Here is a 12,650-nt window from a genome sequence, read left to right as displayed (position 1 = left end):
TCAATCCTGTGAAGATGCCAAGGAAGTCTACTGCGCAGGAGATGCTGCTAGGTGCTTCATGTACTGCCGGCCCAAGCCTGTCTGCCCTTCGACACAGAGCCCAATTCGAAGTGCTGATAATAGTATTCCTTGCTATGGGCTATACTCAATGGTATTATCGTCTTCGCGTTATACGAGTGAGACCCTGCTCTGTTCAGGGTCCATTTTACTTTGGGAGATGTCTCCAGCGATCATTCCAACCCCTCTGCTCCTGACGCCCTGGAAGGGCTCGGAGCGTATTTATTCTAATTCTCGGGATCTCCTTTGCCTGCCATGACGGCTATTCAAACTTGAAGTGATCCGCTGTGTCTGTCGTACCTGTCCAGATGGCTGAGGGCCAGCAAGGCGCCTTTCCTGTTCCTCCGGGAGAGACATATAACCCTGACTTCTCCCATCCATGGCTGTACACCGAGAGCCGGGCTGTGGTCATCGCAGGAGTGATCTTGTGCACGATTACTCTGATGTTGAGGGTGTACACCAAAGCTGTTCTCCTTCATAAGTTCGGATGGGATGATGGTAAGCGAGCCCTATCTATAATGTTTGAGTTTAGATGGCCGACTGACATACGACAGTATCGATCATAGGAGCCTGGGTGGGTTGGGAGGACCAATTCAGCATGGATGTGGTAGCTGACTTCAGAACGACAGGTCTTCTCCATAGTCACGCAAGTCCTGTGTTTGTGTATGCATCCCAGCTATCCTTATATCTTTTGATGGTCACACTGACATCTATAGATGGCTACGCCCACGGAGGTATCGGCATCCACATCTGGAACATCACTCCCCATATGTTCCTCCAGTTCCAAAAGGTAATTCCAGCCTCGTCAGTCACCTACAGCTTCTGACGACAACATAGGGAATCTTCGCCGCCGGCATCATCTACGTTCCCGCACTCGGGCTCGCCAAAGCCTCCCTCATCATCCTCTACCACCGCATCGTCGGCATGCAAAAGGTCTACCGCTGGGCCCTGTATGTCATCGCCGGAGTTGTGATAGGATACAGCGTGGCCATCACCTTCGCCCTTATTTTCGCCTGCCGGCCCATCCAAAAGGCCTGGAACGCCGCCCTTGAGGGATCCTGCATCGACCAAAATGGGCTCTACGCGGCGACAGCGGTGACGAACACCGTTACTGATGTGGCGCTTCTTATTGTGCCTCTTCCGGTCGTGATATCGCTGAACATGCCGACCATCCAGAAGATCGGGCTGCTTTTCATGTTCATCATTGGTGGCGCGTGCGTTCCCCTTGTCCTTGAATACTTACTTACTGAAGTGAATGCTAACGGCAGTATCTAGGACTGTCGTCACAAGCGTGATCCGCCTCGTCACTCTCTTCCCGTTCCTCAAAACCGACGACAAAACGTACCAGATCGGCTGGACCGACCTGTGGATGTATGGCCCACCCTCGACCCGTACACGCTCCACGCTAATGGTTCTCGATAGTAATGTCGAAGCAAACTTCATTGTGATTTGCGCCTGTCTGCCGTTCCTCCGGCACTTCCTCCGCCGCTACGCACCGAAACTGATCGGTGAAGGGTCGTCTGCGGGCCGTGCTTATTTCCCGAATTACCAGAACGGAAGCAGCACGACGCGTTCGTGGCGCCGGAAACCGGGGCTGACGATGCTGCAGGATGAAGTTGAGCTCGCTGAGAACGGGGGGAGTGTGGGATCTGAAGTGCGGATTGTCAAGGAAGTGAAGTGGAATATTACCGAGGAGAGGTCAGGGTGATGTCCCTTCGCTGTGATGGCGCTAGCCTGTCATAGTGGTAGTAGGCCGGTTGCATGTACTGAGAGAATGATGATCGGTAAGCTTTGGCTTTATAACGTCCGAGGATTGTATTAGCTAACACTGAATAAGATTTTCTCAATAAAGTCTCTAAACAATTAAGCCGAGTAGACATTTAAGTATGACCTAGTTAGAGGATCCCTGGAGTAAGCCAGATGTTTCACCTACTAAATCGTCTTCTGGAGCATCTATATCGAACCATTTCATTGTTTCAATCTTAGACAATAGAGTCCAAGAAGAATCCGGAATGTTAATACTGATATTAGAGTTCTCTTGTCTACATGCGACTCCATGAGAGAGAGTATAACAACCCAATCCCATCATTCGTCACGAGAAGCATGATAATGAATCGAGGACTTCCCTTTCGTAATGGAGAACTATCTGGATATCCCGTTGTTCTCGGACTAATTCTATAGTTTTAATGCTAGATAATAGCACGATCCTTCGGTCACCTCCCGGTCATGTTTAAACAACGTTCCTGCTATTGTTGAGTTTTGCCAATCCTCTCGTACTCGGGCAAAGCCCATTTCACCGTCCATTCTGACTCTAGAACCTGCTGAGCAGACGGACGATGCTCCGGTCGGAAGGACAGCATCGAACGCAACATTGCAAAAAGAGCGTCTCGCTCACTTGGTTCAAGAGGCGACATCCCCTCCTCTATCCGCGGTCGCCGCACTCTTCTCTCAAAGAGATCATCCCATGGCAAATATTGGGCTCGCTTGAATGGCTGTCCATCCTCGGCGAGCTTGTTCCGATGTGCCGCCCATGCTTCCTCCCATTCAGCCGGCAACGGGCCCAGGGCATCAATCTGCTGGCAAGTCATATCATCTTCGTTCGTAAGAAAGCCTTCGAACAGCCGTCTCTGGGCAAGGATATCGAAGATAGTGCAAGCAAGTGTCCAGATATCGGAAGAAAAGTGTAAGGGGCTTTGTTGGCTCAAATCGAGCCTCGGGGGGCCGGATTAGAAGAGGCGTATGGGACTCGAATTTCTCCTCCTGCGCCGGGGAGAAGGCTTCGCCGAAGTCCGACAGTAGGATTCTAGCTTCCGGAAGCGCGATGTTCTCACTTGCTTCCCCGAGCCAGACGGGCAACACACCATGTTGTGGGACTCCTGGCGGGAGATCTTGGCCATCTAATCGATTGACTGGCTCGAGCACCGGCTCTCCATATAGCTTATATAGCTCTTCGGTGGTTAACTCGTCGAATCCAGTAGGCGGTTGAAGAAGAATGTTTCCGCGATGGAGATCTCCATGGACTAATCCTTGTGAATGGATATACCGAACAGCAATGACGAGCTGAGCGGCTAACGCGCGGGCCACGTCAAGCTGGAAAAGGCTAACCCATGATGCATTCTTCGCATCAGAGAGGCTCACTCTTGCTGGGCTCGTCACCAAGCAGTGGTGTCTCCCATTAGGGCCTTGTATGGTGAATCTATCCCAGATAGACGGTATCATCGTTCTGCCCGTGTCTGATAGTTTCTGGGGGATTGATAGTCTGGACAGTACATTGACTTCGAGGGGGTTCGCATCCGCCGTGCAGACTTTGATTGCAACATATCGGTGGCATTTCTCGTCTCGGGCCAGCCAAACCGTGGAGTATGTACCGTGGCCGAGCTTATGGACTACCAAGTAGCGATCACGGAACCGATCCCCGATTGTTACCGGGTGATAGCCCCCAGATCGGTAATACTCCATTCGCTCCACACCTTCAATGGGCTCGAATAGAACACTAGAAGTGTCCACGCTCGAGGTTATTGATCTGAATGGACTGGGGGACAATGCATGAGGGGTTCGGTGTTGAAAAGATGGCAGGCCTGCCTTGGGAACGAGATAACGATGAGAGACAGACGCGGGCGAGAATAGGGGTTTCATGAGCAAGAAACATTATTTTAACATGTTTTTCTGATACCATAAGACCTTGTGGCTTTATTAGATTAATAACCCGCTCAACACGCACAGAGGTCCCGTTGCCAAATGTCAATCCTGGAAAGAGAAACGTCGATGTTGACGATGGTCTGGGACTCTGGGGTGAACTTTCTTCCGGGCGCCAGCATTCTGTAGTGTGGCCATATGAGAATATTTTTGTAATTGCGCCCAAAATTGTGTACAGATATTTTATGAATAAAGGTGATGGTCATGATGTGTTGAGTAGAATAAACGGGGACGTTCAAGAGGCGCCATTATATTACCACTCTTAAGACGCTTCTAGACCCGCCAAAAAGCATACAACAGTAGACGCAAACAGTCTCGCCTCATTCGGAACCCCTTCGGCATCTGCCCCGACCTGCTCCAAAAACACTGCGAGTTTGGAATCCTTCCAGCCCAGCAAGTGTGCCGACTCGTGGCACATGCCCCTTACCCCGAACGCATCCAACTCATAGTGCCCTTGCACGGACAGGACTCGCTGCGGATAATACAAGCCCTGGATCGGACACGCCGGGGTACTGCCAACGTTGACCCACGGCGCTGGCAGCGAAACAGGCACATCCGCCAGTCTCGACAGCGATCCCTTCGGGACAGCCAGCACGCGGTCACTGTGGAACATCTGAATCCTCATCTCACTGCGCGGCAAGCTTCCAAGCGTCAAGGGAAAGGCCTGTGTGAACGCGCGGTCCAGGCGCACCGTGTGGACGCCGACTTCCATCCCCAGCGGGCATTTTTCGACAAACACATCCCGCTCCGCGTCGCCCGGCTGGCGCAGCAATGCGTGCCCGATCATCTGGTGTCCGAAGCAGGTGCCCAGGATGCGGACCATGGGGAAGCGGTCGAAGACTGTGCGGATGAACTTGGCGAGCGTTTGCATCCATGGATACTGGGCGATCTCGTAGACGGCGGGCGTACCGCCGGTGATGAGCACCGCGTCGATGGTGCAATCGTCGCAGGGGCCGGTTTGGGACGTGCGTAGCTTGGAAAGCTCGGGGTAGTGGCCGCCGCGGACATCGTAGGGGGTTACGGAGATGTTGATAGAGTCGGATTCGGGGCTGCTGAGGGTTGATGCGGCATCTTGGAGCACATCGCGGAAGTGGGCGCTGCAGAGCCCGCGGGCTTCGTAGAGAGACCGTGCCGGGATGTCGACGTTTAGCACGGCAATGTGGATGTTGCGGGTCATGTCTGTATCTCGCGGCGAAGTATTCTGAAGAGAGATGTCGAAGGAGAAGGGAGAGTAATAGACGTGTAGGTATTTATGCTGGTGGGCTGCATTCTATATGATTTACGTAAATCAACGGGGGAACGTGTACAAGTTGGAGAAGCGGAGCTATAGCTTGAACGTATATGGGTTGGAGAATGAGGGTCTACCTTATTGCTTGTTCCATCTTATTCGATTTTGCTTCTTTTCCTCCAACTTTTATAGAATGATCTGTCTCCAATTGGAGCCCGGTTTTTTTAAGGTAATATAAAGTTGCTCTCCAAACTCAATTAACAATAACTATTAAGTCATCCCCGAATTCTCCCGACTAGCATTAAATCGGCTTCGCTGGTCGAATTTAGAATGATGGAATAGAAATTTCAAGGAAGGCGTTTAGGGCGAGTATATAAGATAATGGAAAGTCCGGGGTGAAAGGTTGTGCGTTGAGCATACTTCCGATATAAACGGGCCAAGATCTATATGCGGGGAATGCGGAATTCGATAAACTCTTGATTGACAAAGGTCCTATAATTTTCCAAAGCATTACTAATGTCGATTCCTTATTACCAGTCTGACAAATTAGATGCAGTAGACGGTAGTCTCAATAAAGAGGAAGGGGGTGGTATAGATTCAGGGCTGGAGTCCTATCCGAGTCCGCCTGAGTACCAAATTTGGGCCACCTCCTGGTTTGGTGTCCTCTCGTGCCGTATGTATGTTTTCTGCAAACCCCCAAAGCTCCCAACCTTGAGGCCCTACATACCATTTGGCGACCAATACTTTACATTGAGACCACGACTCGACCAAATACATAGAGCCTAAATGCACTCCTCAGAGGCAGTAGGCTTAGCCCACGATGCACAGTGCGACATCGCGTCAGCCCTAGCCCCAGCCAGAAACATGCGCAATTGATGCTAACGTCCTTTATTTACATGTAAGTAGCATACAAACCAAGGTATCGCTGCACTCTAGGTTTATAGCATGAACTACACGACACTGGCCAACTAGCCGATATGACTTGCATGATCAAGAAAGGTCTAGTTCAGTCTGTTGGCCTGTGATATAAAAGTAGGATAGTGATTGCGTATAGCGAAGGCCATTATCTTCCTTTGAAAGCATATAAGCATTCCAGCCAGCTTAATGAAAGCTAGGTTCTGCAACACATCTTGGTTCGACTTGATATAGGTTAGTCATTGAGTCCTTAGACCAAAGCTCAGCCTGAGCGCGGTCAAGGTTGTATCCGACCCAGCCCTTTGATCATACTAAAAAATTGTCGCAAGTGGGTCAGACGAATGTACGAAAAAGAAGGATATGGGATATGGGTCATCGTGTTTTATTGATATCTCTTTTATCATAAGCAGTTCATCGCTCCATTCAAAATCCTAACTTATAAAGATATAGTAGCATCACTCTTTATTTACCCTTGGGCTGGCCGGCGCCTCCCTTGCGACTACCTCCACCGTAAGCAATTTCCACCATCTGCTTATATTGTCATGGTCTGGTCCATTTGTCATCGAGTGGGATCTTACCTGGAATTGCGTCTTGTATGGTTTTAAGTAATGAAGTACATAGTTGATTGAGAGGAGGGCTTCTCAAACAGGGTCAGGATACCTGCAACAATAATCGGAAAATACTTCGACTTCAGCAAGAGACCACTCAATGGCAGGAAATACTTCGAGATGGCCTCTCATGCCAGCGCATTGGGCATATGGCTGCAGGTTACTATGGTGAGCAACGTTTGTCGATTCATTCGACTGGATATCCAGGCACTAGGGAAGGCAACAATGACGCCTATCAGGGACAAACATTGTTCATCTCCTCCGGCCATCCGCTGCGTCCATCACAGTGCCATACTGTGGAGAGGCCAGTTCTTGGCGGCCAGCGCGTTGAGTAGGATTGGGACAACAACGCTTGGCTATTTCCTACATTCAAGCTAAAGCAGAGCTTTACGGAGTAGAGAGGGACAAAAAGAAAATAAAAAGCAATGAGGCTGGCCCGATTCGAACGGACAACTTCTCGATCTGGAGTCGAACACGCTACCGTTGCGTCACAGCCCCATTGGTGAAGGGATTTCGTTCTTATTTTGCTAGATGAATATGTTAGACAACAAATCAGCTTTTATTTGGACGACAATGTTAACGCATGGATGATGATGATGAGAATTGACGGGTATTTTGGCTGCAGGTTGTACAGTAAGTACCAAGAAACCTTATCTACCAGACGATCGAGACTCGGCCGTAGCCGCTGACAGGTAGCGGCTTATTTCGGCCTTGGAGACGAGAAAATACGGAAGGTCCTCATGTGTGGCAGGGATTTATTGGCGAGCTGACGAAAAGCTAGCTGCCTACAATGCGGAGAAGGGTCGTAACTTTAGATACGAGGGTACCTAGCCTAAGGGTTATCCGATGGCTTAAGATATATTATAGAAGTGGACAATTCTAGTAGAGATTTCTCTCTGCAAAATAACAAGGAGTATGAATCGTCTGGTTCCGACGGATAGCCAGAGACAATAGACTTGAAGACGAACGCTAATTTTATCTAGAGCAGCTTTCCTCGGGAAACAACCAAGAACAATGAATTGTGATGGATGACGTCGGTCCCTAACCGCTCTAGGCAAGGCATCGGGTTCGGGCTGACGGAGGCCCGGGGGAGTCGGAGGGAACAGCAGCAAACTCCGGGCAAGAAAAAGAGTCGGGACGGAGTGAGTCAGACGACCAACAATTCCTGTTCTTTCTCTTGCGCCCCAGCCAGGGCGGCCCTCCGATTGGGCGGCTGCACCGCCTCAGGCATCCGGGGCATCCCTCCGGCCCATGGTTCCCTTGACAGATTTGATACAGTGAATTCTCTAGAAGACACAGCCAGATTCTCAGTTGAGTCAGTCGCTACTCCAGGTATATAGAAGGAATTGACCTTCTCCTATTATTGAATGGATTGAATACATCTTACTCCTACCACTACCATATCACCTAAGGTACCTGGGTAGTTACTTACTTCTACGGAGTACATATTCACGAAATCAATTCGACATTCGTCGCCCTCTGATTGGCCCCCATCCTGATCGGGTATCGTTCGGCCTGTGATCTGCGCTAATCCCCTTTGGAATCCTCTCCTCCATCTTTCTCCCTCATACACTTTTTTTTCTCGCCCTCCTTTTCTACTCCCCGTCATCCTCATCCTTCCTCCCTGGAACTCACTTCCTATTCTCATCTCTATTCTCCTCTCCCTCTTCCCACCCTCCCTTAGCCCCGCGCGTTCCTTTGACGACCCCGTCGTCAAATGAACCTGCATCTTTCCTCTCATTTTGATTGCAAGGTGAGCCTTCCTTCGACCCCCCAGACAACCCGTCTGACCCAATCTAACCTTCCTCCCAGTATTGCCTCTTCCCTCTGAAGAGGTTACCCGCAAGATAAATGGTGTTCAAGCCGTTCACCCACCTCGCGCGTCAGAGTTTCACCAAAGCCTTCACTCATGGCTATGCTCAATCCGTAGTCGCCGCGTCGCAGTCCTCGTACGCGTCGTCCACCACCCTTAACCAACTCGCCAACCAACCCGCCAAATTCTCCCGCACCGCCCTACAGAATGTCTTCCAGCCGTCCAGTTCCTCCGGAGCTGGCGCCAAGGCCAGCCAGGGCTCCGGCTCCGGCGACTTGGGCTTAGCCGCCTACTACGCCGCCTGGCAGCACGCCCAGCAGACCGGGGATGACAGTGACTGGAAACAGTTGCAGTTGAAGCGACGCATCGGCTGGAAGCCCACGCCGGAGGAAGTCACCAAGTCGAAGGATGGCGAGGATGTTCCATCTCCGGCCGGTCTGCGGGACTCGCCCCATATCACCAAGGCTTCCGCCAACGCCGATGTCAGTGCCCAGGTGGAGGAAGCGGTTGCTCGGGAGATCCAGATCCAGGAAGAACAGGCGAAAGCGGAAGAGGCCGAGGAAGCAAAAGAAAGTACAGAAACCGAGGCCTTCCCGGACCTCCCGGACGATGTCGCTGCCATCGCTGACGTGGCCACCGAACAATCGCGTGTGGCGTCCGATCAAATCGTCCAGCTCGCCTCGAAGAAGCAGTTTTCCGACATCCCCGGAGCCTTTGCCGCCCTTCTCCGCGATGGAATCACCCCGACTGTCGGAGCCTACAATGCCTTGCTGGAGTCAGCCATCCAGCTCCATGGTGATACTGCCCAGGCCATCCAGAAGGCTCTCGACGTGTACTCTGATATGCTCCGTCGTAGGGTAATTCCCGATGAGCAGACCTATCAGACCTTGGTTCAGCTCTTTGTGGTGCGTGCGCACGACGCCATCAAGTCCAAGGACTTGCTGGAGCAGGACCGAGCCCGCTACGGCGGAATGGAAGAGCCCGGCAAGTTCATGCTGCATTCGAGCGAACTTGAACAGGCCATTCTGGCGGAAGACAACTCGCTGAACATCGCTATCAAACTCTTCAGCACCGCTACCGCTCGCCACGCCAACCTGGTCTTTTCGGTCGATACGTATCGCTACTTCATCACCGCATGTGCAAAGGAAGGCCAAGTCGAGGCCATGATCCGCGTCTATGGCCACATGGAGTCCAACAAGGTGACTCCTCACGCGTCGATCTTCCCCGCTATGATCGAAGCGTTTGCGTCGACTGGGGATCTCCAGAGCGCGGTGGAGTGCTACAACGAATACAAGGCTCTTGCCATCTCGGACGACAACGGTACCTTCAGCATTATTCAGCGTCTGGATGGACAGGTATACGCGGCATTGGTCAACGCCTATCTGTCCTGCGGAAAGGAGGAGGATGCGCTCCGATTTGTCGACCGCATCCGCTCCTCGTTTGATGACGTGACCGAGAACAAGGCAGCCCGCCAGGATGCCGTTGAGACGGTGATCGTGCAAGATGCTCTGGTGCAACACGCCCTCAAATTGGGTCAACATGATAGGGCGCTGGCTCACGCCAAGACCCGCTTGCACGATGGGGCCCTGGATCATGCCATGTCTCAGATCTGCATCGCCGCGGCGGATGCCGGGAACCTCCAGGCTGCTTCCGAGGCGTATGACTCCCTTCCAGCCGACATTGGTCTTCAGCAGGGCCCCGCTGTGTCCATGCTGGCGCTGCATATCCGCCTGGGCAATGTGACGGAGGCCCGACCCCTGTGGCGCATGTTGAGTGTCGACGGTCAGGCTACGTCGGACATGGTCCAGCCGACAGCCATGTATTCGGTCGCGTTGTTGAAGAGTGGCCAGATCGAAGAGGCGTTGCTGGAAGCTCGCAATATGTTCGCGCGGATTCGCAATGCCTCCCCCGACAACCATCTGCTGAACCCTATCCGTGAACAGATTAACGAGAGTCTCCATCTACTTGGCCGTGTTCTCATCCAGACAGCCGCTGTACTCTCTCCTCAGGCCGTGATGACTCTCCTCTGGTCGATGGTTGAGAATGGCGGGCTGGTCTCGCCGATCGCAGAGCATGCGGTCGCCAGCCTGGGACCTCTCGGCATTCAGCAACTCAACGCCAACGACCTTACCCTGGCCCTCCAGGTCCAGGCTGGTATGCTTGTCAACAACACCTCTGCCGCATTCGATGTCGCCCATCCGATCCGGTTTGCTCACATGCTCGACATTGCCCTGGCCACCAACCTCCAGTTGGATGCTTTCACCACCCGCGTGGTCGACCAGGCGGTTGGGAAGCTGTTCAACACCCGTCCGGACATGGTCAGGAGATGGCACGACCATCTGGGATTGACCTCGAGTTCGTCGTCGTTTGTGTCTGACCGCCGTACCCCCGTGTCCGAGGTCTCTACCATGACTTCTGCGCCCAGCGAAGATTCCTTCGACCCTCACGCCTATGCTACCGACTTCCGAGGTTCCTCGATGATTGCCGAAGAATTGGAGAACGCCCACGGTCGGCCCGAGTCCCACTTGAACGAAGCCTTGAACCGCCTGCGGAACATGCGGCGCAACGGCCGCCATCCTCGCTACATCACGTACGCGAAGCTGATCACCGCCGCTGCCAAGGTGCATCGCATGGATCTGGTCAACGAGATTCTGAGCATGGCTCGTCGCGACGTGCCTCTGCTTCCTCAGTACCATGCGGTGAAGTACGGCTGGGTGTCGATTCTGGACGCCATGGTGGCTTCGTGCCTGACTCTCGGAGACCGCACGATGGCCGCCAAGTACCACCGTGAACTCCTGGAGCTTGGCTCTGCCCCGTCGGCCAACACCTTTGGTCTGTACATTACCACGCTTAAGGAATCGACCAAGACTTTCGACGAGGCCACTGAGGCGTTGAAGATCTTCCATCGTGCCGTCGCTGAGGGCGTGGAACCCACCTCGTTTTTGTACAATGCGCTCATCGGTAAGTTGGGTAAGGCTCGTCGCATCGACGACTGCCTGCTCTACTTTGCTGAAATGCGCGCCAACAATGTCCGCCCGACCAGCGTGACCTACGGTACGATCGTGAACGCGCTCTGTCGTGTGAGCGATGAACGGTTCGCTGAGGAGATGTTCGAGGAAATGGAGTCGATGCCTAACTACAAGCCTCGGCCTGCTCCCTACAACTCGATGATCCAGTACTTCCTCAACACGAAGCGCGACCGCAGCAAGGTCCTCGCCTACTACGAGCGCATGCTCACGCGCAACATCAAGCCCACCATGCACACCTACAAGCTACTCATTGATGCTTACGCGTCTCTGGAGCCCGTTGACATGAAGGCAGCTGAGAAGGTCCTTGAGACCATCCAGGCCACCGGACAGCAGCCCGAGGCCGTGCACTATGCGTCTTTGATCCACGCTCATGGGTGTGTGTTGCGCGATATGGAGGCTGCCCACAACGTCTTCAAGTCGGTCACCTCAAAGTCCAACGTGCGTCTGCAGCCTTGCCTCTACCAGGCCCTCCTGGAGGCGATGGTCACCAACCAGCAGGTGGCGCAGACGGAAGCGATTGTGGCCGACATGGCGCAGCGCGGCGTCGAGATGACTGCCTACATTGCCAACACCCTGATCCAGGGATGGGCAACCGAGGGCAACGTGGCAAAGGCCAAGGCCGTCTACGATAGCATCGGGCTGAACAAGCGCGAACCCAGCACCTACGAAGCTATGACTCGTGCCTTCCTGCTGTCTGAGGACCGGGAGGGTGCCTCTCGCACGGTCCAAGAGATGTTGTCCCGCGGGTATCCCACTGCGGTGGCCAGCAAAATCGTGGACCTGGTTGGCGGCGGCCCGGCCGTTGCGGCGCTTTAAACGGTGAAGAGTCCTTTGGGACGAAGTTGCCTTCCATTCTGTTTGAACAGCCCTCGAAGGTGCTTTTGACTGGATATAATGGTTTAATCTGTCCTTCAGGGCTGGACCCCTGGTTCGGCAGGCGAGCCGCATGACGTCTGCATTGATTGGTATATAGGCAACTGGTGATATATCCTCTGGTACATAAAGGATCTGGAAGGGGATTTTCTTATGTTTTTTGCATTCAGCGTGGATGGCGTTGTGGATTAAAACTGGGTGTTTGTATACCATTGTGGGATTACATATGACGTTATAGACCCTCTCAGCTCTTCCAGCACCTATGCTGGATCCATGAATATATCATGAATATATGATATTCTCGATAATATGTGTTCAAAATATCACCCCACTGCACCTCACGATATGCTACTACTACTAGTACTACTAGTACTGGTATAGTGCTACCTAGTAGTTTTCGTGTCCCGAAGCGGAACGGAATCAGCCGATCA

General features: G+C 52.8%; 4 protein-coding genes and 1 non-coding gene across 5 annotated transcripts; 2 read left to right on the top strand and 3 right to left on the bottom strand.

Annotated features, from left to right (window-relative positions):
- Window positions 1-365: 365 nt before the first annotated feature.
- ATEG_07622 (uncharacterized protein) lies at window positions 366-1,765 on the top strand (the record flags this gene model as incomplete). The annotated part of the gene is made up of 4 exons (XM_001216243.1): window positions 366-555; window positions 774-847; window positions 895-1,271; window positions 1,333-1,765. The coding sequence occupies 4 exons, from the start codon at window positions 366-368 to the stop codon at window positions 1,763-1,765; spliced, it is 1,074 nt and encodes a 357-aa protein (XP_001216243.1).
- A 538-nt stretch (window positions 1,766-2,303) lies between these two features.
- On the bottom strand, window positions 2,304-2,921 carry ATEG_07621 (uncharacterized protein; the record flags this gene model as incomplete). The annotated part of the gene is made up of 2 exons (XM_001216242.1): window positions 2,304-2,684; window positions 2,919-2,921. The coding sequence occupies 2 exons, from the start codon at window positions 2,919-2,921 to the stop codon at window positions 2,304-2,306; spliced, it is 384 nt and encodes a 127-aa protein (XP_001216242.1).
- Window positions 2,922-4,015: 1,094 nt separating this feature from the next.
- On the bottom strand, window positions 4,016-4,930 carry ATEG_07620 (type 1 glutamine amidotransferase; the record flags this gene model as incomplete). The annotated part of the gene is made up of 1 exon (XM_001216241.1): window positions 4,016-4,930. The coding sequence occupies one exon, from the start codon at window positions 4,928-4,930 to the stop codon at window positions 4,016-4,018; it is 915 nt and encodes a 304-aa protein (XP_001216241.1).
- A 2,000-nt stretch (window positions 4,931-6,930) lies between these two features.
- On the bottom strand, window positions 6,931-7,002 carry ATEG_10500. Its single transcript has one exon. It is a non-coding gene; the product is annotated as a tRNA-Trp (tRNA).
- Window positions 7,003-8,355: 1,353 nt separating this feature from the next.
- On the top strand, window positions 8,356-12,162 carry ATEG_07619 (pentatricopeptide repeat protein; the record flags this gene model as incomplete). The annotated part of the gene is made up of 1 exon (XM_001216240.1): window positions 8,356-12,162. The coding sequence occupies one exon, from the start codon at window positions 8,356-8,358 to the stop codon at window positions 12,160-12,162; it is 3,807 nt and encodes a 1,268-aa protein (XP_001216240.1).
- Between the last annotated feature and the right edge of the window lie 488 nt (window positions 12,163-12,650).

Source organism: Aspergillus terreus, genomic scaffold, assembly GCF_000149615.1.
Source record: "Aspergillus terreus NIH2624 scaffold_11 genomic scaffold, whole genome shotgun sequence".
NCBI classification, from domain to species: Eukaryota; Fungi; Ascomycota; class Eurotiomycetes; order Eurotiales; family Aspergillaceae; genus Aspergillus; species Aspergillus terreus.
This window is presented reverse-complemented; position numbering and strand designations above follow the sequence as displayed.